The sequence below is a fragment of the Epinephelus fuscoguttatus genome, linkage group LG1 (assembly GCF_011397635.1).
Source record: "Epinephelus fuscoguttatus linkage group LG1, E.fuscoguttatus.final_Chr_v1".
Taxonomy (NCBI): Eukaryota; Metazoa; Chordata; class Actinopteri; order Perciformes; family Serranidae; genus Epinephelus; species Epinephelus fuscoguttatus.
In genome coordinates, this window is record NC_064752.1 from 20,707,364 (window position 1) to 20,733,195 (window position 25,832).

Genomic DNA, 25,832 nt, shown 5'->3' on the forward strand with positions numbered 1-25,832 from the left:
AAATCAGTGAATTATACTTGTCTAGTTGAATTACTTACCCCCACTTAGCTCAATTATTATGTGAGTGATCTGACAAAATGTTACCACATCCAAACAGTAAAGACATTTTATATATTTTTGTGTTACTCAACATCCATTTAACTTTGTACCGGAACATTTTGCAATATTGTCTCTGTAGGTTCTACCACATAATTTTGTCCTACATGATTCAGGGTTCCCACACATCCTGGAAAACCTAGAGGAAAGTTGACCAATTTTCCAGTGATGGAAAGCACATGGGAAATTAGAGGAAAAGTAAAATTAGCTGAGAACGATCGACTCGGCTATCTATCAGAGCTCCCAAAACAGATAACATTTCCACCTGAAAGGACTAAGTTATGTTCAGGGTCATTTTATCGTTTAAATGGTAGTTGATGGACAACAGTATTTTGAATAGGCTGATATTTTGTGGAAATGCTGCAAACACATATCCAAGTCACATCATATGGTAACACATGCAGGTTGGTTGACATCGCAACTTTAGTGGCCAAAACTCCATGTAATGTCAAGCCCCTTTCCCATTGCACTACAAAAAGAAAATGCTTTTAAATGTAAAGATTACAATCAGCATTCACATTCGGGTCAAATCACTCTGCAGTAGTCACTGGTATATTCCGGCTCTGATCAGCATTGATGGAAACATAACACCTGGGTGAACATGCTAATTTTAGCCCCTTTACCAGCTGCAATGATCCGCCACCACTAAATACCATCCATCTCCGCCCAAGCAGGACTCAATCATCGATCCAAATTAGTCTGCAATGAGTTCGAAGAGGGACTGAATAAGATAGAGATACATTTTCACAGGCCTCCATGCTGCTTTCTACTATTTACTAACCTGTTTTCCGGCGTGTCTGTGTCATTAAAGGTGACACACCAAAAAAACAAAAACAAAACATACACACACACACATACAGGAGTCTATTGCCTATTTTAAGCAGGTTTTCTTGTGTTAAAAATCCTGCATACATGCGCTGATTTTGGTGGAAAAGGGGCATTTGTTTCATCAACCTTCATAGACTGCATGTCTTTCAAATCAGGCTTCTACAGAGAGGAACATATTAGCATATGGTGCAATCCTTGTCCATCATACCAGATAGATCATTTCTAAAAATGTCCTGGAAAAGTCCCGGAAAATTATTTTTAGAAAGAATGTGGACCATGATGTTTGTTACCAAGAGTATTTTAACCCGAGGAAAATATTAATATTTGTGCTGACAGAAGCAGCTCAGTGGGTAGAGCAGGCATCCCATGTACAACGGCGATGTCCTTGCCATGCATTCTATTCCAGCCTGTGGCCCCTTACAGCATGTAATCCCCTTTCTCTATCCCCCTTTCACGCTTAAATAATGTTCTATTGAATGAAGGCAAAAGCAGAAATAAATCATCTTTAAAAATATATATATATATTTGTGGTGGCAAACTTTTTAATGAGTGTATATTAAGAATGGTTTAACTCATTTTCTCATGCCCCCCTGGTGAGCTTCGTCTGGACTGTATAATTTATGGCTGTTCAGATATGTGGTCTGATGATGCTGAGATGCAGTAGGGTTCCATGGTGCTGAATTCTGCATGAGCAGCATATGTACACTGTTTTCTCTGCAGTGATGAATGTTATTGTATGCTGCCATATAACAATGTTTATTTTTAGGTTCAGTACATTAACAGTGGTTCTAAACATTTTCATAATGCTATGGTTGATTTTAAGGATCCATCATGGTGGACGGCCATGAGCTTCATGAGGAGGACTTGAGGCTCATGTACACCTTCGACCAGAGCTCTGGCTCAGCAGCACAGTATGAAGCACACTCTGATGCACAGGTACGCTCGAAAGTTAAACCCAGTTAGTTTTGCATTATGTACCTTTTGCATGCAAATTCAACACCATTCAGGAAAAAAAAAAAAGTTAAAAAAAAAAAAAAAGATTTACTTTTTTATTTTCTGTGAACAAATGCAGCTTGTGTTTAGTAGTCTCCTCCTGACATTACTGCCTTCAGGCTGTCAGTGTTTAACTGGAAATCAGTTGTCTTTATGATCTATTTTTTATCTAAGTGCCAACCTCTTAAGAGACCATAAAAACAGCCTTTTATTAAAGCAATAGTTTGACATTTGATAGGCTTATTTGCTTTCTTGGTGAGAGTTAGAGAAGATCAATACTACTCTTACACCTTCTTTCTACATAGCTGTGTGTACATACCTGAGTCAACTGTAAGTCCATTCCTATGAGAACTTCAGTGATCTCTGATGTGTTTGCAGAAGTCTTTCTTACTTACTTTGCCTTGAGTATGTGGAACAATTTGAACTTCATAAAATGTAAAAGGTAAAGTAGTATAAAAATTGACCCCCCTCCAGTTGTCATGAATGTAGAAATTTGGGACAGAGACCCAAACATTTTTTGTATCAGGCTGTGAACATGTTTATTTCTGCTGTGAAGTTGAGCATTTTCACATGGGGGTCTATGGGGATTGACTGACTTCTGGAGCCAGCCTCACGTGGTCATTCAAGGAAGTGCAGTTTGAGGCTCTTTGGCATTGGCTTCATTTTTCACCCCAGATGTTGCCGTATTGGAAAAACAGACAAATGAAGTTCTCCTTTGTTTCTGCAGTGGTGTTTCTGCCCATTCTTAAAGAGATGCATGTCCTTGGGCTAAACACTAGGGGGCGCACTCTATATACTATACTTAAATTCAAACACAAAACAAAGTTGTGTGAAAACAAGGCGTTGTATCTGTGCAGAAAATATGAAGCTACCATCAGCAGCTGGTTAGCTAATTAGCACAAAGACTGGAAACAGAGGGTAACAGTTTGCCCCACTTTGTCCAAAGGTGACAACATCTGCCAACTAGCGCCTCTAAAGCTTATCAAATAAAACCTACCGTATCCTATATCCTACCGACAAGTGGCAATATCTGCTTGTGGAATAGAATAGAACAGAATAGAACAGAAACCTTTATTGTCCATGTACAAAGAATATATAAAAGTAGGAGTGCTACATCTGATCGGGTGCCAGCTAGTCAATAAAACAAGCAAGGGGGAAAAAAAACAAAACAAAAAACAGACAGCATAACAGGAGAGAGAACAGTTTGCGACCCGGGTGGGAACAGTCTTTTATGTGCCAGATTACGTCTTGGCCCTGAGCAGCAACTTCAATAACAACAGACATGAGGGTGGTATCATTCTCCTCATCTAACTCTCAGCAAGGAAAAGAACAAACTTTTTACCCAAAATATGAGGCTGTTTTTTTAACCTGGTCGCAGTCACATCTTTTTATTTGTTTTACAGAGGTAGATTTACATTTTATGAGTCTTAAATTTTGTGTGTATTGGTTTCTGTGTTTTCCATGATTTTGAATCACATCTCACAACTGTTTATACCATTTATGTACTGTTATTCCAGAAAGCCATTCTGTTCTTCCATTCTTTTTAAAATTGTCACTTGTTAACACATTAAAAAAATGTATAGAAATACACACATGCTCTCCTCTCCAGCCCTTCTCTCCCTACTGCTACATTACTGCTGTATAGATTGAGCGGCAAAGTGTAATGTAACCGGATCTAAAAAACAAACGCCTCGCTGCCGCTCCTGCACCAAGCTGGCATATACTGTAAATGCATTTATTTTTCTTTACTGTAAGTGTGTGATGTATGAAATTATTTCACGGCTAAGTGGAAACCAGCATGTATGCGTTTCCCACAGGCCCTCTCTAATCAGTGCTCCTCCAACCGTACACACACCACACGGCTGCACCTTAATACCAGTTTACTGAGCTGGCTCTTTAATTCTCTGTGTTACTCTCGCTCTCTCGCACCGACTCTCCCGCTCCCATCTGTCTGTCTCTCTGTTCTTTCTCTGTCATATTCCTTTTCTCTTTGCGTTTGTGTACTTTTCTCTGTCACCCTGTCATCTCTTTCCCTCCTTCTTCACATGATAAAGTGTTGGGAGCTGGCAGCAGCTCAGCCTTACACAGCATGACTCTCATTTTACATTAGTGACTCACACAGACTACAATATTGCCATTATTGCTGCTTGCTTGGTTGGTTGTTTTTGTTTATTACTTTGACATTATAAATGTTTGAACAACAGTGTAAGGCAGACTTATCTCATAAAGGTTGCTCTTTTTGCCTTTTTGGCTGTGTGGTCTGCAGCATGGGGCTGGAGGAGTCTGGTTACTCAGTGGCTACAGTAAACTCCAAGGTCTTCACATCATGTGAAATTCTGTCACTCTCTGCTACTAGTCTGTCAAATGCATATTGCAATAATTGTGCGGTGATTAGAGTACAACCTGTCAGCATTAAAGTGTTGCATGAGCACACTGTTTGTTGTTACAGTAACAGGAAAATATTTAATTCATATCTTCACTACGCTAGAATATTTTTAATGTTTAATGTGCCAACCTAGAATTAGCTACTGTACACACTTAGATGGTTGTTTTGATTTGTCTTAAAGAGGATTATAAAACAGTTTCGAAATTAAAGTATGCAGGAAAAAACTTTTTTTTTTTTTGGTCTTAGAGGATAGCTCAGTATATTATATTTCTCCTTGGCCAAGTATTAAAACTTAGTGTTGTTACGAAAATTTGATATTTGTGCTCAAATGTATTATTATTATTACTATTATTATTATTATTAGTAGTAGTAGTAGTAGTAGTAGTAGTAAATACAAACTGAATCATCCAGGTTTGCCCACTTAACTGTAGCCCTTTTTACAAAGGAATAGTGCAAATTTGCAGGAAAGCAGGAAAGCCCAGTCCGTCTTTTTTCAGCATTGGCGGTATAAAAACAAAATGGGGAGTGCAGCAAAATGCCGCCTGCCTACTTTTGTTTATACAGAATGTGCCTTTTTCAGGGCAATGGGTGGCGTGAGCAGGTAACAAAATGTGTAGCTCAGTGTGTGACGTAACCAGTGACGTGGGAGAGAAGCCGCGGCTGGTCAGTCCTTAGGCGATTCTCTTATAAGTCGTCCCGTCATCTGATGGTTAACGGCCTCTTTGTTTGTGAGGGCAAGGAGGCTGTGCAATTCCTTGTCTCCCCAGTTGCTCATCTTTACAGTGTATGTCAGGTTTGCGTTTCCCTCTTGCTACTAGCTGCTAATCAGCTGTTTCCTGTTTATCCACCGCCAGTGGGTCGCACGTGCAGCATCATCAACAGCTCCTCCCACAAGCCTTCAACAGCCCCTCCCGTTGCGGAAGGCCGCCTCGGTCTTTTTAAACTAAAAGGGTTCCGCCAATATGACTACCCTACGAGGCGGAAAATTGGGCGCCTCAGATCAACTCGCCAATCTGGCTCTGTGTATCTAAACACTTGCAGCGTGCCGGCAAAACGGCCCAACATTCGTGGAAAATCTGGCAGTGTAAAAGGGGCTTGTGAGAACCCTGTTATAAATAGATTAATATTTTATTGATTGTTAGTGATTAATCATGAGGAAACCATAAATTCGGTTTTTGAACATTCAATATATAAGATAAACATATATGATTAATGAATATGAGCTTAAAAAAATGAAGTCAAGTGAGTTTTAAATCTTTTTGACTGTAAATGCGTAGTATTCGACACATCACTTGGCCGGCTCAATAACACCGCAGCTCCAATGATGTCACTTAAGTGAGACAAATTAGAGTACTGAGTATGAGTATGAATTGCTCAAAGAAGAACTTGTATCCCTTGTCCAACTTTGACCTTTTCACATCTCCCTAAAATTTTTCAACAAGATGAACAACATCTGCAAATGTAGCTTTGGGCGAAGATAGAAGTGACTGGGAGAATATGCGCTGTCCAGGCTCCATAGTAGATGTTCTAACAGCAAGAGATTGTTGCGGCGCATACGGAAGTAGTGACTGGAACTAGGGATTCCCTACTTTAGGTCACGGTCGCCATTTTGTGAAATAGGCCTATATGGGCTTTATAAAGTGCTTTTTACACAAAAATGGCCACTTTTCTTCTTCTTTGAGTTAGCTGCTAACTGCTACAATCTGCTTTTTAAATCTCCCAGCGGTTGATTGCTCAAATTACACCTTGTCAAAATGTCATACCCATAATCCCAGGCTGCCGGCTGTCCCTTTTACACAGACATCAATTTGGCGCTGTTACTACCTTCATTGCCGGCTTGAAGGCATAACAAAGAGGCGGAATAACAGAGCAACATTCCTGCCTTGAAGAAGCTTTTAAAAAGGGCTTAATGTACATCATTCCTCTTTGGTAACCGAGGATACCTACTGATAGATACCAGGATCCGCAAACATTAACGCACTTCTTTTGCGCCATCATAATGAAAATTTGAAGCAAAAAAAATTGAAAACATTTTTAAAAGGTTCATATATGAGGCAAGACTGTCATGTCAGTCTTTGGAAACATCAGTGTGGTGATCATTTCTGTGATCAGTGCAATATGTATCTTAAAACCCTCCTGCTGTCCTCTGGGTCTGTTGTCTTTAGGTCCTGGTGCTGCTGGATGTCAGCCCCGACCAGTCCATGGTGGATGAAGGCGTTGCCCGAGAGGTCATCAACCGTATTCAGAAACTACGCAAGAAGGTGGGACAATTATTTCAGGAGCACTACTAGCTCTGGAAACTAGAGTGACACATAACACACTACTAGTGAATTTTACAATCCAGTGTCTAATGAATAGAATACGACATATTAGAAACAGTTTGCCAACACATGTAATTGGGGCTGTGACAGGGTGAGCAAAACATGCCACTGAGGCAGTTTGGGGAGGTGTACTGGAAGACAAAATACCATTCAAGGCTGTTTTGTGGTGACTAATGCATGACAGATAAGCAGGGGAAAGGAAGTTGACTGACTACAAGAAGTATTTGGGAACATTGAACATTGGGACTGAAAATGAGTACACCAAAGTCTGTGAGGTATTTTGAAGGATGACAACATCCTTCACATCCTCTCCTGCAAGATTTGTGTGACACTGCATGCTCTCTAGAATTAGAAATACACAAGATAATACAGTACTAATACTACAGCGTCTCCAGTAGACACTACTTTTCAACTGGAGCCACAGTTTTTCTCCTAGGAGGTTTCCCTCCTAATGCACCTTTTAAACAACACTATTTTTTTGTCAGTTGTCTTGAGTCTTACATCCTAATCCTGACAGTCTGTTGACCACAAACCCTGTCCTCCTCATATTTTAATACATTTTTATTGGAGCTAAAAGTCGATCAACACAAAACTGATAAGCAGCAATTTAAATCTGTATCATTTAAGTGATTTATTATGAAAAAATGCCAAACAATCTCGGTTTACAGCTTCTCAAATGTAACACACCTATCTCATGATTATATACACCATGCATTAGAAAATGTTGAGATGTGGAAATGTGATGAGGCAAATGGGAAATGTTGCATTAATGAATTTATATGTGCACCAAGACAAAAAGAAAATATTAAAAGAGCTGAAAAATGAAATGAGCCAATGAGCCAGTGAAAGGTAAATAGAGGAGTAATATATAGTATAAAGCTTTATAATATTTATACACTCTGTTTCAACCAAAAATGTTATTAAGTTAGGTAATAAGTTATATTTTTGACTTGGCTGACAACCTGCTGGACCACTGGTCGGACAAAACAATTATTTGATGACATCATGTATTGAAGTTGTGTCAAGAAACTCTGTCGTCAACCCAAAAATTACGATTTATATTATTAAGTCAAATAAAAGTGAAATGTCTGGACAATGAGAATATATGTAACTATAGCTCATAGATATTACCCAAGTTACTTTGATAAAGTTTATGTGATTAAAGTTAATAAATTCTATGTATTTCAAATATGTTGATGAACATCAACATATTTATACATAAATTATATGTATTATTATTATTATACATAGAAATACATATAATTTATTATTAGTAATTACATACATTTTATGAAAGTAAATTCAACTTATTTGAAATACATTGAATATATCAGTAATTACATAAACTCTATCAGGGTTAACTTGGTTAAATCTATGAGCTATAGTTCCATAAATTCTATTAGTCTATTCATCTTAATTTGATTTAATTAAATTAATAGTACTTTTTGGTTGATGTGATTTAATTGCAAAATGAAAACTTTAAAATAGACCAAATAATTTTTGAGTGTGTTGTGCTTTTGGAAACTGAACATTTTTCAGTCTTTTCTGACATTTGATTGACTATTTATTTTCAAGAAACCTAAACAAAACATAACTACATTCATATATAAACATATAAAAGACAAATAAAAAAATAGAATAAAAATACATTAAAATTTCAATGAAAATGAAAAAAATATGAATTAATAAATAAATAAATAAATTAAATGAATAAAGAAATAACAAACAAATTAAGAATGCAGCTTCTAATCACCAATGTCAAACTTCATCCCACAATACCGTCATGATAAAAGGAGGTTTGCAAGGCTCCCATCCTGCTTCCAGTCACCTTTAAATTCTCTCGTCTGACCCAGTACATCTTACTTACACTTACAGGACCCCATACTTTTTAAATAGTTATTGTTTTCATGGACTTAACTATTAATTGATTAATTGAAATGAATGAAAATATAGTCATTAGCAGCAGCCCTGCAGTTTAAACCAAACACAGAAAAATTGTCTGTGTATTATTTTACATTTCCCTCCCTTTGGTCACCCCGTCCTCCCCCCTTCCTCTTTATGTCCCATGCTAATTTTGTCAGGGCAGTTTTGAAATCTTTCCACTGCAGCGTCACAGTTAGAAGTTTCTCCATCATAAGGCAGGCTTAATGGAAGCTTAATTACAGTCTGGCCCCTTTCAGATTCTAATGTTGGAGCTTTGAAGTGGTCTGGGGAGTAAAGACGGATTAGCCAACAGCCCCTTGTTTTCACAACCAACAAACAGTTTTTTCCGTCCCCCTATAGCAGTGGTGTGCACTGGCTCCCGGCCAGGCTAAATTCCTCCAGTTATTTCAAACTGAGATCTGTTAGGAATTTTCCACCCTGGGGATGGGAATTAATTTTTAACAATTCTCTGACATGTTTGGTAGTAGTTTGTTTGTGGGTGTGCATGCATGTTTTTATCAGTGTTTGCATGGGTTCTTGTGTGTTAGCATATGCAGGGTTGAGAGACAGGTCAGTGTTTCCTTTTTTATTGTTTTTTTTATTGGGCTGCTCACAAACTGGAGATCTCTGTAGGTCCATCTGACACACACACACATACATACACTGTACTGGCCCCTTCAGGGTAGGGTCAGTACCTTGACTTGGCAGGAAAAGCCTATAAACCTTCTCCATTGATTGACTGCTCCTCTGTATCTAGCTAACGTTATTCCTCTGCCCTTGAGCCACATACTGCAATTGGAGTGTGTGTATTTGTGTGTGTGTGCGTGTACTATACAGTCAGTATACATGTGTGTACAGTTGTGCACAGGTGTGCACGGCTGCACACTGCAGATTAGGTTGAGATCAATGTGTTTGAATGTTTCAAGGTTAGAGGAAGCTGTCAGCACACAATGCCAAAACAGGCGGGCTTTCATCCAATAAAAAATCTCCCCTTGTTCTCCTCTGCCTTCATTTGTTCCTACGCTGTCTGATTTTTGCTTTTATAATCCCCACCCTCTCTTCTTTTTGGCCGCCCTTCCATTTTGTTTATCCCATCCCCCTCCCTTACTTCTTCTTTCAGGTAATTGTTTCTCGCAGATTTCATTTTCTTATTGAAGACAAAAAAAAAAGCTTTGAAGAGAATTACTTGTCACAAAAATGTTATTCTTTGTGTCCTTGGCAATCGTTTATTTTAATCAGATAACAGGTTTTTCTGTTATTGTGCATTGTTGTTGTTTGAAGAGCTATTCAAGCAGTACTTGGAGCACATTTACTCACTTTTGTTCCAAGTATCTTTTAGCTCTTTGATACTTGTGGAGCTTTTTTTCTGACTGAAACAAACAACCGTGCTTAAATTCTATTAGTTCACATATGAAAACCCACTGTGTACCTGTCTGTCCATCCCTTGTCTCACAGGGTCATTTAGTGCCATCAGATGAGATAACTGTGTACTACCGCTGCCAGCCAGAGGGGGAGTACTTGGGCTCTGTGATCCAGGCTCACACTGACTTCATCCTGGCTACCACCAAGGCTCCACTGCTGCCCTTCCCTGTCCCCAAGACTGCCGGCATCATCATAGAGGAAAAGACTCAGGTATGAAAGAACACCTCAGGGCAAGCAGGATGATTGTTCACTGTACTGTAATATGAGCTCAGTTTAACAGGCAGCTTGTTGTGTAGCACAGCCTTTTAACATTTAGGGAACATGGTGGTAACAACAGACTGTGTGTGTTATCACAAGCATGAGTAGGTGAGAATGTTTCTAGGATCTTTTAATGCTGAAAATTGTCCTCTTAGTGATCCATATATTACCACTCTCTGGATGCATTAGTGATATTGCTTGTGGTATTTAAAGAAAATAAAAACTCAGACATCTTTCTTTCTGTGCCTCCTTCATGCTTTTCTTCTCTGTGTTGCAGCTGAAGGGCTCAGACTTGGAGCTAACCATAGTAAAGGGATCTTCAGCCCCTCGGGCTCCTCTAAATGGACCAGCTTGCACCTATGTGAACATCAGAGTGAAGGTCAACAACAAAGAACAAGGTAGAGCATGTGAAGGACAAACAGGGAGTCTGTTTTTCCAGCCAGAAGAGATTTAACAAGAATATATGTAACTGTTAAACTGCCATTAGAAGCTGCTCTCTGGTTATTTTGCATTTCTGCTGATTGTTGAGCTAATAGGATATGCACCACACCAATTGTTCCTTGTCTTACCTGTAATTCCTTATGTGAACTGTTTGGCTACATTAGTAATCCTGTCTGACTGGTTTCTTGCTCAGAGGGGGTTGTGCTGTTGGAGAACCCCAAAGGGGATAACAGACTAGACCTGGACAAGCTTGACAAAGTGTGCAGCAGCATCTTTGGAACCAATAACACCCAGCTTAAATTCTTCAACGGCGGCACTGGTGAGAACTGGTTTTATCACCTCAGAAACACCTACATGAAGCAAATCACTGTCAGGGTAGAAACATCATGTGTCATTGAGTGACTGTGGGTCATTGTATAACCACCTTCTTGCTACAAGTACTTTACATTTACTGCAATTTTTGAAATTAGTTTCGTTAACTACTGAGCCCCAAACCTGCCAAAATACAGAAACACATTCTCTGTGATGAGGCGCGAAAATTATAACTGAATACATACAATAAATAATAATGTTAGTTACATTATTAAATGGTGTGTTAAAATAATGTAAAGCTTTTATCAGCTGATTAAATCAATTAAAACATGTATTTTTACTTTTAATGTATCTTCAACTAGCACATCTTTGGACACATAATGATTTATCTACAGTATTTCCTATTTTTCCCCACACAATATTTCTAATTTTCTTAATGCCTATATGATAATAATAATATGGAATTGTACATGCAAGTTCAGAACACTGATTGGTCCAGGGTTTGTGTGTGTGTAGTCTCGCCACCAGACAATCAGAGATCTCCGCCTTCTGATAGTCTGGGGACACTCCTTTCTAAAGTGTGTTTAACACACCGGCGAAAATGGCCGGCAACAAAGCAACGCCTCTTGCATTTTTGAAAAGGACACGCCTTCTCGGAAATGTGCGCTTCCCCTTTTCTCGTCCGCAAGGAAACAAACACACGGAGAGCTTGAAAATGGATGCCGAGAGATTAAACTCCGTTTTATCAAACGTGTGCTCATCCGTGAAGAAAATATTTTTTCCAGCGGATGTCTTAGTTACAACATGATTGAGTTAACTGGAGTAGTTTCATGTCGTATCCGACAACGGGAGGCTTTTAACAGATGACGTCCTGATGTTAGCTTTGCTGCTAGTGTTAGCTGTCCCTGTCAGCTGCAGCCACTGATGCTTTCTAGACATCGTGATTTCCCAAAACTGAATAAATACCACACATAGCAACACAAAACTGCTTTGCTAGCTCAATCATGTTGTAACTAAGATATCCGCTGGAAAAGATATTTTTTTCACGGACCGTTTAATGAGTTATTACCTATTACAGACACTGCTAACGGCTAACAGGGCTAACAGCTAACGGTTAGCCCAGCTAAACGTGCACACAGAAATAGTAATGTTTGTTCAATCATTGTGTTTATAGACTTTACAAACATTGGATTAGTCCAAATGGTGATACAGTGATGTGAAAAATGTGATATATAGACTATATATATATAGCTAAAAGCTCTGCTGGTTTTCTACCCGGAAGTATTTGTAAACAACAAGGCGATTCCCTCTAACGTTATAGTCCGGCCGGACGGATGAGTCATGGCCTTGTAAAAGATTATGTTTGTTTCTTTTAGTTGGCCAGAATGTATCGCCGCAAATGCAACAAACATCCACTAACTTTGACGGCATTCTCTGCGAGCGCAGCTGAGCCATTTTGTACCGCTACACGTGTTTCTAGTGAGACTATGTTTACGAGCAGAGAAGAGTTCAGCGAGCCACCGAAGGACCGCCCTGCAGATTTACTATTGGTTCTGCAACGTAGGGAGTTTTTTTAAACTCTGAAATTGTATCCGCCCATCTAAACACAAAATCAGGGAGAAAGTCATCAGTCTTTAGTTAAGCAAAGCGTCTAAAGACTGACTTGTGAGTCTAGTGTGTGTGTACTGATGACTGTATATAAAGATGGACGACGTGTCTCCACTTCCTCTGACTGTACGTGAATGAAACCAAAGTATCTCAGATAAGGCCACTGCCACTACCCATACACCAATCCAACAAATTGCAATCCGTGTCATAGTTGGCGAGCACACTGATTGGCACACACAGCTGTCAATCATGACTTCCAACCACCTTTTAATAGCATCAAATAACTAATTAAAACCAAACTTACCAGAAAAATAAACGCTTGAATATACATCAGTGTGATAAGAGCTACCTTAAATATCAGAAACCATCTTTGGGAAAACATTATTCGACGTATTCTTTGTTAGTTTGCCCCATGTCTTATCTGCTAATATGGAGGGGGCGGGCTTTATGGCCTGTACTGCAGCCAGCCACCAGGGAATGATTGTCATGTTCTGGCTTCACTATCGGGGAGCTGTGTTATTGTCCATCTTGACATGCACCCTATGGTGTGTACATTGTATAAACTCTTGTAGCAGTAGGTGAAGCACTTCAGCCAGCAAGCTAACCCTTGTACTTTTAATTTTGTTTTGTTTTTAGTTTAGTTAGTGTGACATTCTGAGAAGGAAAAGAAATTAAAAAAAAGTTTGATGTCTTTCTTTATTATTCATAAATTATTTCTTGATGTATTTAGTGATATTTTTGACTTGTCTTATAACCTGGTTTGATTATTTTGTCAGTTTCCATAGTAACCCAGATGACTCCTCTGTGTGCTTGTGGGTTTTGTTACAGAGTTGACCAGGAAAATGGACCTTCAGGCTCTGAGCGGTAAAACTTTGTCAGTGACTTCAGGCTCTCCAGGCCCCGCACCCACCACCGACGCCCCCCTGTGTCCTTATGTGAACCTGCTGCTTTGCAATGCACAACCAGCTGGTGAGAAATACACACACACTACACTCAGCCATACACAACTAATAACTAAGTCAGTTCTTGTATCTGTTATAAGGCGGCCATTACTCTGTTTAATTATAAGAAACAAATCCCCCGGAGAGACAAAAACCAATAATGAGTTTATCCTGCTGACAAAGTTTTGTCTGTGTCGTCAAACCTTTACTTAACTTAATGCATGTGGCATCGTAGCTTCAACAGATCAGACACACTAGTCGCAGTCTGACCCAGCTGACCCCTGACCCAAGCTCTATTTGGAAAATGTACTGTGATCTTTTACTTAAAGGTCCAGTGTGTTCCACTTTGTTTTTATATGGATATTTGAAATTTACACAGAACAAGTTAATAAGTGAGCTTTAGGGGTGCTAGTAGGCAGACTTTTTTCTGTAGCTGTCAAATAAATGTGCTTAGATCATTTCCACCACTGGAGTAAACTACATTTATTGTGTGTTGTACTGAGGGAAATGTTACATAATCCAGCTTTATCCTTTAAGTCATTCACACTCAAACCCTTTTACCTCTCCCCTCTGACCCTCCATCTACCAATTGATCAGCCAGGCTCTCTCTGTCCTCCGCTCTTTTTGATCTATCAGTGCTTTCTCTTCCCTTTTCCCATGGCTTAAGCTCAGACTTGATACCTTTCCAGGACTTCCAAGCTTTCCAAGCTTCACTAACAAGCCAATCATTTCTTAATTTGTAAAGAAAGTTAAGTCTGTCTGCTTCACTCCTCTTCAACACTCTTCCTGTCTCCCTCAGAGTGCCAGACAGGAGAGGTGGGCACCCTCCTGCTGGTGAACCCAGTGGGCCAGAATGGGCTCGACTACTCAGGCCTGCTGTCTGAGGCTGCCAAGGTTTTCGGCCTCCGCAGCAGACGGCTCAAACTCTACCTGGACCAGGACCTCACCCAGGGTAAGATGAAAAGATGGTGGATATCATATTGATTTTTAAGCCGATTTAAGGCCAGTCATTCTGGGCGGATATACACAGTGAGGGGAAAATCTGATTGATAGTTCTTACCTTCATCATATAACATGTCGCTGATAAGAAAAGTAGTTTCCAGAGCAGGTTTGGAATTCAGAGAATTATGTTTTAATCCCCGACCAAAAGAAAAATGTCACAGCTTGGTGAAGGTATTGCGGGATGAAGACTCTACTCTCAGGTGGCACCAATTGATTACATTTAAAAATGCAATGTAATATTTTTTTTATGCACCCAATTCGGATGTTAACAATCAATGGAATGGATGTTATCAGTCGTTATCAGCCTCATATATGGGTTAAAAGGGGCCTGCTACACCTACTAATAGGCTCAGAAGTCCCTTATCATTCACGTTCATTGTTAGGTGGTGTTAGTGGCCGTAGTAATTATGACGGGACCAACAAAGGAAGTCCAGAGGCATATCTTAGTCTGAAGAGCGCCAAAGACCATGTAAGGAGGAGGTCGGGATGTATGGGCCAAACAAGCACAGAACTTTCATCTTGAAAACCGCTGTTTGTCTCCGAAAGCTCAAAGTCACCGTTGACGCAACGTACTTAACTTATGTCACGATACGCTATGTTACGTTACATAACAGCTGGGAGAAATTGAAACTGAAACCTAACAAAACTGCAACCATTTCACACTGTTGATATGCACCTTCTAGCCTACTGGTAGGTGCAGTTTGTCCAATCTGAAGCATTAGGCCCTGATCACACAGAAAGCGTTGAAGCAGCTGGAGGGGCCTTTTTGTAATCGTTTTTAATGGGAATTAAGCTTTTTGCTTGCTGATTTTGTGTTGCAATGCGCCTCGAGTTTCTGCGCTCTAGGTCCCTGGCATTTTTGCCATAGCACTCTGAACTCAACACGTCATCTCTTTTTTTGTCATCTTTTTTCCCATTGTTTAATCGGATGATTGAGAGGCGTTGGGTCTTCTGTGATGGTCACGACAACAAGTTTACAGTTGATAAACAATGGAGGAGAAACAGGTAGTGGTTACTGGATACCCAGAGCTAGACGGCCCGACAATAGACATCAGGTTGTCAAATTGCCCCCAAGTCATCCTAAAATATGCCTGGAAACGGCCATCATCGAGGCGAAGCTCCTGGACCAGCTGGTGGTGCTCCCTGTGATCCACCCTCTTTTTTAGGGTCTCGTGTGCAACCTGCAAAACGTTTGCTGTGTGATCGGGGCCTTACAATGGTTGTGACAACAGGTGATAACGACCATTTGATAGGCTGATAACATTCAAAATGGGTGGTCATTGACCCCAAAATGTTCTGGTATTTTAATTTCAATGATACAATGATTTAATTATATACATTATATACATATACATTGAATTAGCTTTGCATTACACAGTTTGCTAAAAACAAGTTTTATATGAAAATTATTTCTATTTTAATGTTTTTAGCTGACAAAAAATGATTTATTTTACAATTTGGTGCTCACATGCAGAACATGCAAGTGACTTTTTAGCTGTGTATGCTGTCCAACACTATAAATATCACTTTTACTTTATTTATCCAACATTCGCTTCGGATTTGTGACCTGCAATGTAGGCCACATTTAAAATGGATGAAATGAGGAAGGTCAGATGTGTATTATGAATGAACATTTTACAGCACATTCCTTCATGAGTGAGGTTTTTTTTGGCACCCTCTTTAGTTATCTAATTTTAAAAAACTAAACTAACCTCCCAGTTAGACCATCTTAAGATCTCTCCAGTTTTTGTGAAAACTGTGATCTTTTGTGAGAGCGTCAGTGTTTTTCCATACTTAAATTTAGCCATAAATGTAAACAAACCTATCCTCTAACTGTTTACTGTCTCTGTCTTTTTCAGAGCTGCCAGCTGATTCATCAGTGAAATCTCTAGACACCAAAACTCTGTTTGTGAGAGTTCTTCCGACAACCGCCGAAGCGTAAATCCAGAGAAGCCATCTTTAGGAACTTTTGTCTCAGATGCCTCACAGGTTCCCAGAATAAAGTTTTTTACCAGTAAAATCCCACCAGAGCCCCTTTGATGCACAGTGGATTTATGTCATTTGTTTTAGATGCTTTTTTTTTGGAAATCTGATGCAAAGCAGGTCTGTGAATTTCTCAACTGTTATTCTCATGGAGTCACAATCACCCATGTCTTGATCTATCCCTAAGACCACTTCAGGCACAAACTGAGCGTGCCTAAAGTGGCCTTGTGATGTGTTACAGTGCATTTCAAGATGTGGTGATAGCTCTAATTAATCGTCGTATTTAGCTAAGACTTACAGTGCTGTTCTCCCTGATGCCGTTTCTCTCCCTCTTACTGTCTTTAATTTGTCATCCATTATCAGTGACAGTTTTCTAAGAAAGCACAGTGTGTTGCCAGGCTATATTTATTCTGGACTGAGAGGAGATTTACATAATTTCTACACTAGAAAGTGGATGCACTTCAAGAACAGAGTGATTGTTCATACTAACAGCTGAACAGACCTGCTGGATAGATGTGTAAGTGTGGTCATGGAAACTGGGAATTGTCTGATGGAAGGAAAACTCGACATCAAAATAACCAGAACAAAATACCAAAGGTTTGTTCACCTCAGATTTAAAGATTTTATTCAGTCACGCTTCAGCATCTCGTCCCGGAAATGAAGATTCCAGGGAACTGTCTAACCTGTTCAGCTGTCAATATTACCAGTGGAGGTTTTTGTCTTTATTATGCTAATGATAAAAATTATGCAAGCCACTTCTCTTCAAGGCTTATTTGAGGTGAGCTTAGTCCAGAGTAATTATTGCTCTTACTCATAATCAGGAAGCCAATTTGGCCTATTGTGCTTACACACAATTTTGAATTTAACAGATAAACCTGCTCTGTTCGTCGCATTGGGAATCCTCTGACAATTGCGAAGGCATTTAAAAGGTGAAATGGATTTTCAGGCTGCTGTACCTTAAGGACAAAAGGGTTCTCTTATAAAATAGAGCAACACATGGGTAATGTACTGTTTTAAGTGGCAAATGGAATAAATCAAAGGTGACTAAGAATCAACATGGTTTTTTTTTTTCTTTCTGCTCACTTAAACCTCTGTAAGACACGAAGAGACACGTTGTGTCTGTGACTGACTTTGCTGCCGAGAAATGTGTTTGCCTTTGTTCATGTGGTTGCCTGAAACATTTCGACTGACTCATGGTGCACTCTTTAACTGCAAGGTCAGGTATACAATAAAGGGGATTAAAAATGTCCGTGGCAGCAATAAATGATTTTAAAGGAATGGTCAGACAATTGGGAAAGTACGATTATTTGTTTTCTGTCAACTTGGCACATGGAAGGTTGATAAAGTCGTCCAGAAAGGGCTGCCATGCCTTGTAATATTTTTTTAATAAAGCCCTGACTGCAATATCTCAGCTCTTCTAGCTTTAGGTGTACTGTCCCCTCTCTGACCCACGGGGCATGCGAAGGTGGAGCCCTGTCCTTCCGCTTCAGGTCTTATCAGGTAACCTCACTCCCAATTCTTCTTCTGGTAGGGGTTGAGGCTGAAACAGTCATCCATCCAGCCCCTGCGTGGAGCTGCTGGGAAGGGGGGAAAGTGGTTCCCAGTGAAGTCTCTAATTTGTAGGTATCTGAAATAATGCGTTCATAAGATGTCATGCTTTTTAACCAAATGGTCAAAGGAAGAAAAAACACCAATATGGAAGAGGTCAGACATACATATCAGGTCCTTTTGGAACCACAGATGGAACGCTGAGTCTAAAAAGGCAGGCGTGAAAGCAGGGTTGCGCACTGTGCACTGACCGGGTGATTTGTTTCCTTCCAAAATGCATCCTAAACTGCAACTATATCCTAAGGGAACTGTTGACCACGTGGTTATTCAAGTGATTCTTTCTGCTAAGTGGCCGAGGGGCACAAAGTAATGAGGTGGGGTCCATGCTGGACCAAACTGGGCCATCTCTCTCCCGAAAATGAGACATTCAGAATGTTACTTTATGCACATTTGCAGTGCAGTAGTCGTGCAGGGGTAACGCAAGCCCTCCCTCTGACTTTCACCTTTCCAGAAATGTCTTACGAAGGCAGGGAATTTTCTTGTTCCAAATATATGTGGGTAACTCCTTAAAAAAAGATTTGGGGAGGAAAAACAGGGACTGACTGGAAGTAGTGTAACATTCTTAGCATAATGCTGTGTATTTATTTTAGCCCTGGAGCTAGCAGCTTGTTAGCTTAGCATAAACAGCTAGCCTGGCTCTGTACGAAGTAGATGAGATGAAAATTTCACATCACCTTTGTAGTGACCAAAATTATCATGTTTGTTGGTGTTATCATAAAAATTTTAAAATGTGGAATCATTTCAACATCATTTTCAAGTTTTATATGATAATCACAAATGAAATTAGAAGCACATTTTGTTTGCATAAATATTAACATAAAGTAATCGCTATCTTATACAGTATAAACATATAAAACCGTATCAAATGTGCATTAACACTGAAGATAGCCTGTCTTTGAATTTCAGTTTGCTTGAGTGTCTGAGTCACTTGAGGACAAGCGACCTGTAGCATCACTGGGTTTGCCTGCTGCACGCCCACTCTGTAAACAAGGGCTTAGCAAAACAAACCCACGTTGTATGCTGCACCTGTGTCTGGGAGACTGCTGCTAACTTTAGTTGATGCCTTTGCAAAGCACAGTAATCAAACAAGGTTTTAATGATGATTAAAATTTGAAAATACTAACCGGTTTATTGTAATACCAGAGAGCATTTCATTGCTAGTATGAAGGTAATAAAATTCACAGGGTGGTATCAATGGGTGGTATCAATCTTCTCATTGAGCTCTCAGCTAGAAAGTGAAGAAGCCTTTTTCCCAAAATGTTGTACTATTCCTTTAAGAAGATGTGTGCAGTAAAACTGAACAGCAGAGAAAAGTGTCAGCCTGTTTTATCTTTACGAAATGATTGAGATTGGTATTGTTCAAATGAGCTTTGGAAACAAGGCAACTGTGGTAAAAACGAGGACACTTGACAGTAGAACAATTCACTGTTTCTAGTTTTTCCTGGTTTCTAACAAAATCTTAAATCAGCTTCAACAAAGCAGTCAATTTGTTACTCCGTCAGTGCTGCGACTTCACAAGAAACCTGTTTGAAATTTTGGGCTCCTCTGGCTAGAAAAACTGTGAAGTGATGGTACAGTTCCCCCGAACTTAAGGCATTTTTGAGAAACCTTTTCATGGATGCTGCTAACCTGACCTGAGGATTCTTTTTTTTAATGATCAGTAAATTTCATTGTTTTCTTCTGAACAGAAGAAAGCAGCATCAAATAGCCTACATCATATGGCTTTATAAAAAGTGAAAAATAAGAGACAAGGACTGAAGAGGTTACACAGTTGCAATGACCTGAGGATTCTTAACAGCAACAGTTGACCGATGGTGTCATAAACATGCATACTGCTCTTTCTAGTTTCAGGTGATGAAAAGCTTGTGTCTGGCTATGGCTGACCCAGTAACTATCTGTCCATGGACAAGGAATTAATCTTCCACTGGGTCATTCTGCAAGCTCCATTTGTTACTGTAAGGAGGCCTCAGTCCTAGTTTTTAATTCTAGCAGCCGGTCTGAGTGAGGGATTCGAATTAGGGCTGCTCGATTATGTCAAAAATCATAACCAAGATTATTTGGGTCAATATTGAGATCACATTAAGCATTGTTGTGAAACAGAGTGCAGCACAATAATAGTTGTATCTCAATTATCTTGTTTTCATGATCGTTGAAAGCCAAAATTGTGACTGAAGATGAAATTCAATGGGCACTATGGCATCTTACCAGATAGAGTGGTGCCATTAAGGCTGAGTCCTTGCTGCTGCGGCCAGTTTGAGAGTTCAAGTCCTGCCAGGGCAGTTTGCTGCATAAGATAAGAGATAAGATGAAACTTTATTGATCCCAAACTGGGGAAATTTACATTACAGCAGCTCAAATATGTCAAACATGTCATCATTCTCTCTCTGTGCCTTTCATGTCTGTCTCTCTTACTGTCAAAAAATAATAATTGCTGATCAACAATTGAAAAGAAAATAAGTTTTAATTAATTGCCCAGCCCAATTTGGAATTCAGTCAGTTTAAACATCAACAAAACTTCTGACTTCAGACAAGAGTACAGTTTCATTTCGATGCACAATAGTTAGGATACAAAATACATCCGATAGAAAAGACAGTAAATACAGTGCAGCAGAGGAAGGAAGCCAGACGGGCTTGTTCAAAGTCCTCCTCCCCTTAAACAAATAAACAATGACATAATTACTCATTAAAAATGAAACAAAACAAAACAAAAAAACATGGCACAAAAAGCCTTTATACGCAAAACACAAGCAAGCATAAACAGCAGGGAAATAAAAGAAAGGAAATCAAAAAGGAAAAGCAAACCTAGAATAAATATAAAGGCTTCCCATGGTCATGGAAAACTTGGAAAAACCATGGAATTTCACAATGTTGTTTTCCAGGCCTGGGAAAGTCGTGGCATTAGTCCTTGGAAATTTCAGAGTCATGGAATTTTGTTTTGTGTAAAGAGATTTATCGTTGAACTAATCATCAGTGGTACGTTTTTTCATTTTCTCCCCAAGTTGCATCTCTTGCTCTGTGTATGCCCGCCAGCTGCACTTATATTAAACATTTTGAATCTTATACGTTCAGTGCTTAATTTGTAAAATTAGAAGTAGGGGAACACTTTGGGCCACTGACAGAGCAGTGTTCCCCCACTTTCAAAAGTGGGGGAACACTTTTTTAAGTGGCACCAGAGCCACCTCACTGCACAACTCTGAATGGAAAGGTTGTGACATCTAGTGTTGTCACGGTACCAAAATTGGGACCCACGATACGATACCAGTGAAAGTATCACGGTTCTGAGTAGTATCACGATACCACAGCAAAAATGAGGCAGATGTGCCTTTTGTCATTTATAAAAAGATAAATCACTTTTCTATAATACATCAATGATATTTCAATGGAATAAATTACTTATTGACTTATTCATACTTCAAAAACAGCATCAGTAAGTGATTAACATGGGGGGGATTGAAATAAAGTAAATAAATAAATAAAATAAAAATCAACCAGCCACCCTCCTCCCCTTCTTAAGTAAAGAACAGCCCCTAAAGTGCGGTGATGTTTGTGGGCCGTTACCTGCCACAAAGAGAGAAATGTGAACCGCTCGTTTCTCCTCTGACACGCCACATACCTTTGTGCCGCCACGGCTCAGTTGTCCAGGTACTACTGGGCAGTCATGACGCCAACGAAAGAGGAAATTACTGGACCTGGAGTCGGACTTCTCTGTCGCCGGTAAGCCGTTACCTTGCGCCGCAGAGCCGCTGTAGGCTATTTGACCACCGTATTCCTGTCTGTGACCCCTGTTCAACTCACAACCAGCAGGATTCGCCTTTCGTTTCCGCTGCTGGTTGAAATCTGCAATGTCGCAAATGCGAGTAAAATGCTGGCACATAGAGCTCTGTGGAAAACAAATCACTGCCGACAAGTAAAAAGAAATAAATAATAACTTTCACTGCTCAAAGATACTCACATGTCTGGAAAACAAACCACTACAGCAGCATATTGAGTGCAAGGTGGCCAGCGTGCGCTGTTATTGGACGGTGCATGGACACTCACCCTCTTGCAATTGGACTTTGAACTTATCCCACAGTAGTGGTACGTGAGGCACCATACTACGGTACTCCACCCTGCAACACTAGTGACATCAGCCAATACTGTATGTAGTTTTTAGATGTGAAAAGTTCTAGACCCATACAAATTAGTTTCAGAACGCACCAGGGCCTTTTCTGAAAAGATCCTGGCTCGTTCCAGTACGTTCCAGCTCAAACTAAGCACTGGATATGTTTGAATAAGAGAAAATATAATGTTCTGACAATGCGATTTAACATTTAGGGTCATGAATCCCAATTCATGTTACACATTGTGAATGGTCATAGCCAATGAAGTTCAAGATGAAATAAGAAATTTGTTTTACTGTGTTCTAAACGCTGGCAGGGCAGATAATGATTTCAGTGTCATATTCAATAAATGCCATAACATAGAGGCATGAAGGTCCTTTGGAAGCTTAAAAAAAGACAATTAATAATGTCACTGGACTCAGTGTCATCATGAATATTACATTATACTTCAGTAACATGAGTGACCTTGACATTTGACTGTTGAGCAATGAACATGGTGTTAGGCCGACCTGGCTTTCCAGTGGATGTTTATAGGGTGCTGACGTCCACAGGAATGGTGTTAATCTGTGTCTGTGAAACCAGGTTCCCACTGGTCTGCAGCCAATACAGTAAGAAGGTGTTTGTGTGTATGTGTGTGTGTGTTAGAGCCATGTGTGTTGATTAATGAAGGGGCCAGGGAGGGAGAGCTGCTTGTTGGCAGTACAGGTAACTCTCAACTGGGGGCGCTGCTGCAGAACGTCTCTCCTTGCATCTTTTCAGCACCGTACTATAAATTTACTTAATTTGCATCCAAATTAAACGCATGAATACACTATTAATCTTATACAATACTAATAATATTCATGAATATTTGCTCGCTGCAGGCTGTTACACCTTCACCAGCACAGGAAACTAAAGTGCTTCTCAGCTTTAAAACAATTAACCATGAATACATCAGATGGGCACCATCTCATCTGTGTCTGTGTCATCAGTACATCCACAGTAATATTGTACCCATAGTAGATTACACACAGATTAAAGAAGTATTTAAGTCCTTTACTTTAGTTAACACAAATAAATAAAATACTTTAGTACAAGACAAGTAAAGCACTGCCAGGGGTAACACAACAAAGTCCAGGACTTACTTCAGTTGTGGTCTCTGATGTTGTCAGTCTTTTGGCTACACAATAAGACATCAACATGCCAATAAAAGATAACATCAATATACGTGTACATTCAAAGCAAGACCAAAGAAATGTACAAAAACAGCCCTGACCTTTATTTGAGATGTTTTCCAGCAGCCTCTGTTTGACCTTTTTTTTTTTAAAAGGCTCGTGGGTTCTGTATCGCCTTTACAGTACAGCAAGAGGAAGTTTGTTCCACTCCGCCCTAGCATAGATAAAAGAAACCTTACCCATCATGGTTTTGAATTTAGAAAGGTTCAGGTTAGCTGTAGCTCTGGTATTGTGATGATGAGCTACTAGCTTCAATAATACAGTAGAGATTCAATTAAGGAAGTGTTTATGTATTAAAAAAAAACCCACACAGGAAGTCTGGTTTAAGTTGATGCAGTGACTCAGATGGCTGTCAAATTAAGGAACTTCGGCACACTGATATAAAAATCAAATTAAAGTCCTGTATCGCCATAAAGCAGTCTTGCTCACATCTCAGCTCTGCATCTTAAAATATTAAAGAAATAGCTACTATACCACTGTATGAACACAATCTTGCATCTCCAGTATCTGGGATTTTCACATCAGCCAAAGAGGAAAATGAAAGACAGTAGGGAGGGATGGAGAAAAGAAAGAAAGATTTCCACATCACTTAAATTCTGTAAAACTTGTCAGACAAAGTGTTAAATCTACTTTCACTGAGCTGAAATAAGGCCTTTTAGAATTACTCAAAATCTGGGGAGATATTTTTACCCAGGTACAGAATTGTCCATCTGAAAAATTGTGGAGTAAAAGTGCAAAGCTCCCAACACTTAAGAAAAGTGCCACTTCAAAATGTGAGCAGCACGGTACGGTGCTTTACTTTCCACCTGTGAATTCCAGCATCTCTGTAATCAGTGTCACTTCAGTGTGATGATTTTATCCCCCCCCCTCCTTCTGGGCGGAGCAGCATGCTGCTTCACTGGTTAAATATTAAGCACATAGCTCTGTCTCATCCTCCTCTCATCCGTCTCGCTCCCATCTGCTCCTGCTGCTCCATTTGTGCCTCTGCACACCCCGGCTTGGGTAAGAGAGCAGGTCAGTGACCCATCTGCTGATAGACATCACAGAAATACAGTATGCAGTGTGGGTTAGGTGAACACGACCCCTGTCATCTCACTCTAATAACAGATAACAAAACTCATTACAGTGTGCTGCAGTGACAGGCAGCAGGGGACTGTGAAAAGTTTTGCCACAGTGCAGGATAAAGACAGGTGTCTTTTCAAGAATACATCAACCAATAAGAGCTGTTTCCAAGCAGCCCACCCCGGCAACACGTGTGTGCTGCGTAATGGAAAAATCTAAATCTCTGCCAGTAAATCAATTTTCAGCGCCCTGCATGTTGCCCACTGCAGAATGACAGGAGCAACTACAACCTCAAACAAGCAGGCACAATAGGTACAAGTGAAAAAATACATGCATGTTTTTTAATTCTGGCTTTGGATCTGACTGAAGTAACCTGACACCCAGTATCATGCAAATATATCCATTTGTGGCATCTTAAATTAAAAAAGGATGTAATAAAGGTAAAAACCACCCCAGCTCAGTTTACACAGCTTTTAATGGCCAAGCCGTCTCTATAAGGCTGCCTGAAAACCTACATCTATAATGCATAGCTGCCAAAGTGAGGTTAAGGGATGTACTTTATTCTTTATCTGGCCATTATTACCTTCTGTTTATTCCCCTATTCTCATTATACCAACCCTGTTTTGAATTAATATAAATTATTTCTTAATTCTCGGTTTATTGCCTTATAAACAACACTCTATTCCATAGTCCTAGAAAGTTTGATATTGACATCTACAGTACATTTTCTCCTTTAACAGCTTGTTTGTCCAGAATGTCTGTATGAGCAAGGACCTATGAAATGCGATCTCTATGTATGTGTATATTTCCATGATTTCATAGATTAAATCCTGCCATATGCAACTAACTTGATTAAAAATATATATATGTTGTAGCTTTTCTTGTACTGCAGATTATAGGCCGACCAATAAAATGGGCAGACCAATATTAGAAAAAGAAATTGCACTGGGCTACAAAAATCCACATAAAAATGTAATGCACAAACAAATAAACAGAAGAATATCCAACTTTTTATGAAGGATCTTATTTGTTTGCATTCGGTTAATCTATCTTTCTTAATTTTCCTTTTTTTTATTTTTTTATTTTATTTATTATTTCTTCTTCTTCTTCTTCTTCTTCTTCTTCTTCTTATTTCATATTATTATTAACATTATTTTTATTTTATTATTTATTTATTTGTCTTTTTTTGTCTTGCCTTCTACACATAGACTGTATAAAATAATTCTACATGACCTGCCAGAAGACACTGATGACGTTTTATGGCAGTTGACTTTAACGTCTCTTCCGGCAGCCATCTTGATTATGTTAGAAAAATTTGCAACAGTGGTAAGAAT

At 39.5% G+C, this 25,832-nt stretch overlaps 1 protein-coding gene across 1 annotated transcript in view; it reads left to right on the forward strand.

Annotated features, from left to right (window-relative positions):
* Positions 1-17,569, forward strand: part of iars1 (isoleucyl-tRNA synthetase 1) — an 89,724-nt gene extending 72,155 nt beyond the window's left edge. The window contains exons 27-34 of the mRNA XM_049576466.1: positions 1,748-1,860; positions 6,469-6,564; positions 10,003-10,179; positions 10,505-10,625; positions 10,862-10,987; positions 13,417-13,557; positions 14,329-14,481; positions 16,391-17,569. Coding sequence (XP_049432423.1) covers positions 1,748-1,860; positions 6,469-6,564; positions 10,003-10,179; positions 10,505-10,625; positions 10,862-10,987; positions 13,417-13,557; positions 14,329-14,481; positions 16,391-16,473 — 1,010 coding nt within the window. The 3' untranslated portion in view covers positions 16,474-17,569. The remainder of the gene's footprint in view (positions 1-1,747; positions 1,861-6,468; positions 6,565-10,002; positions 10,180-10,504; positions 10,626-10,861; positions 10,988-13,416; positions 13,558-14,328; positions 14,482-16,390) is intronic.
* Positions 17,570-25,832: the final 8,263 nt, after the last annotated feature.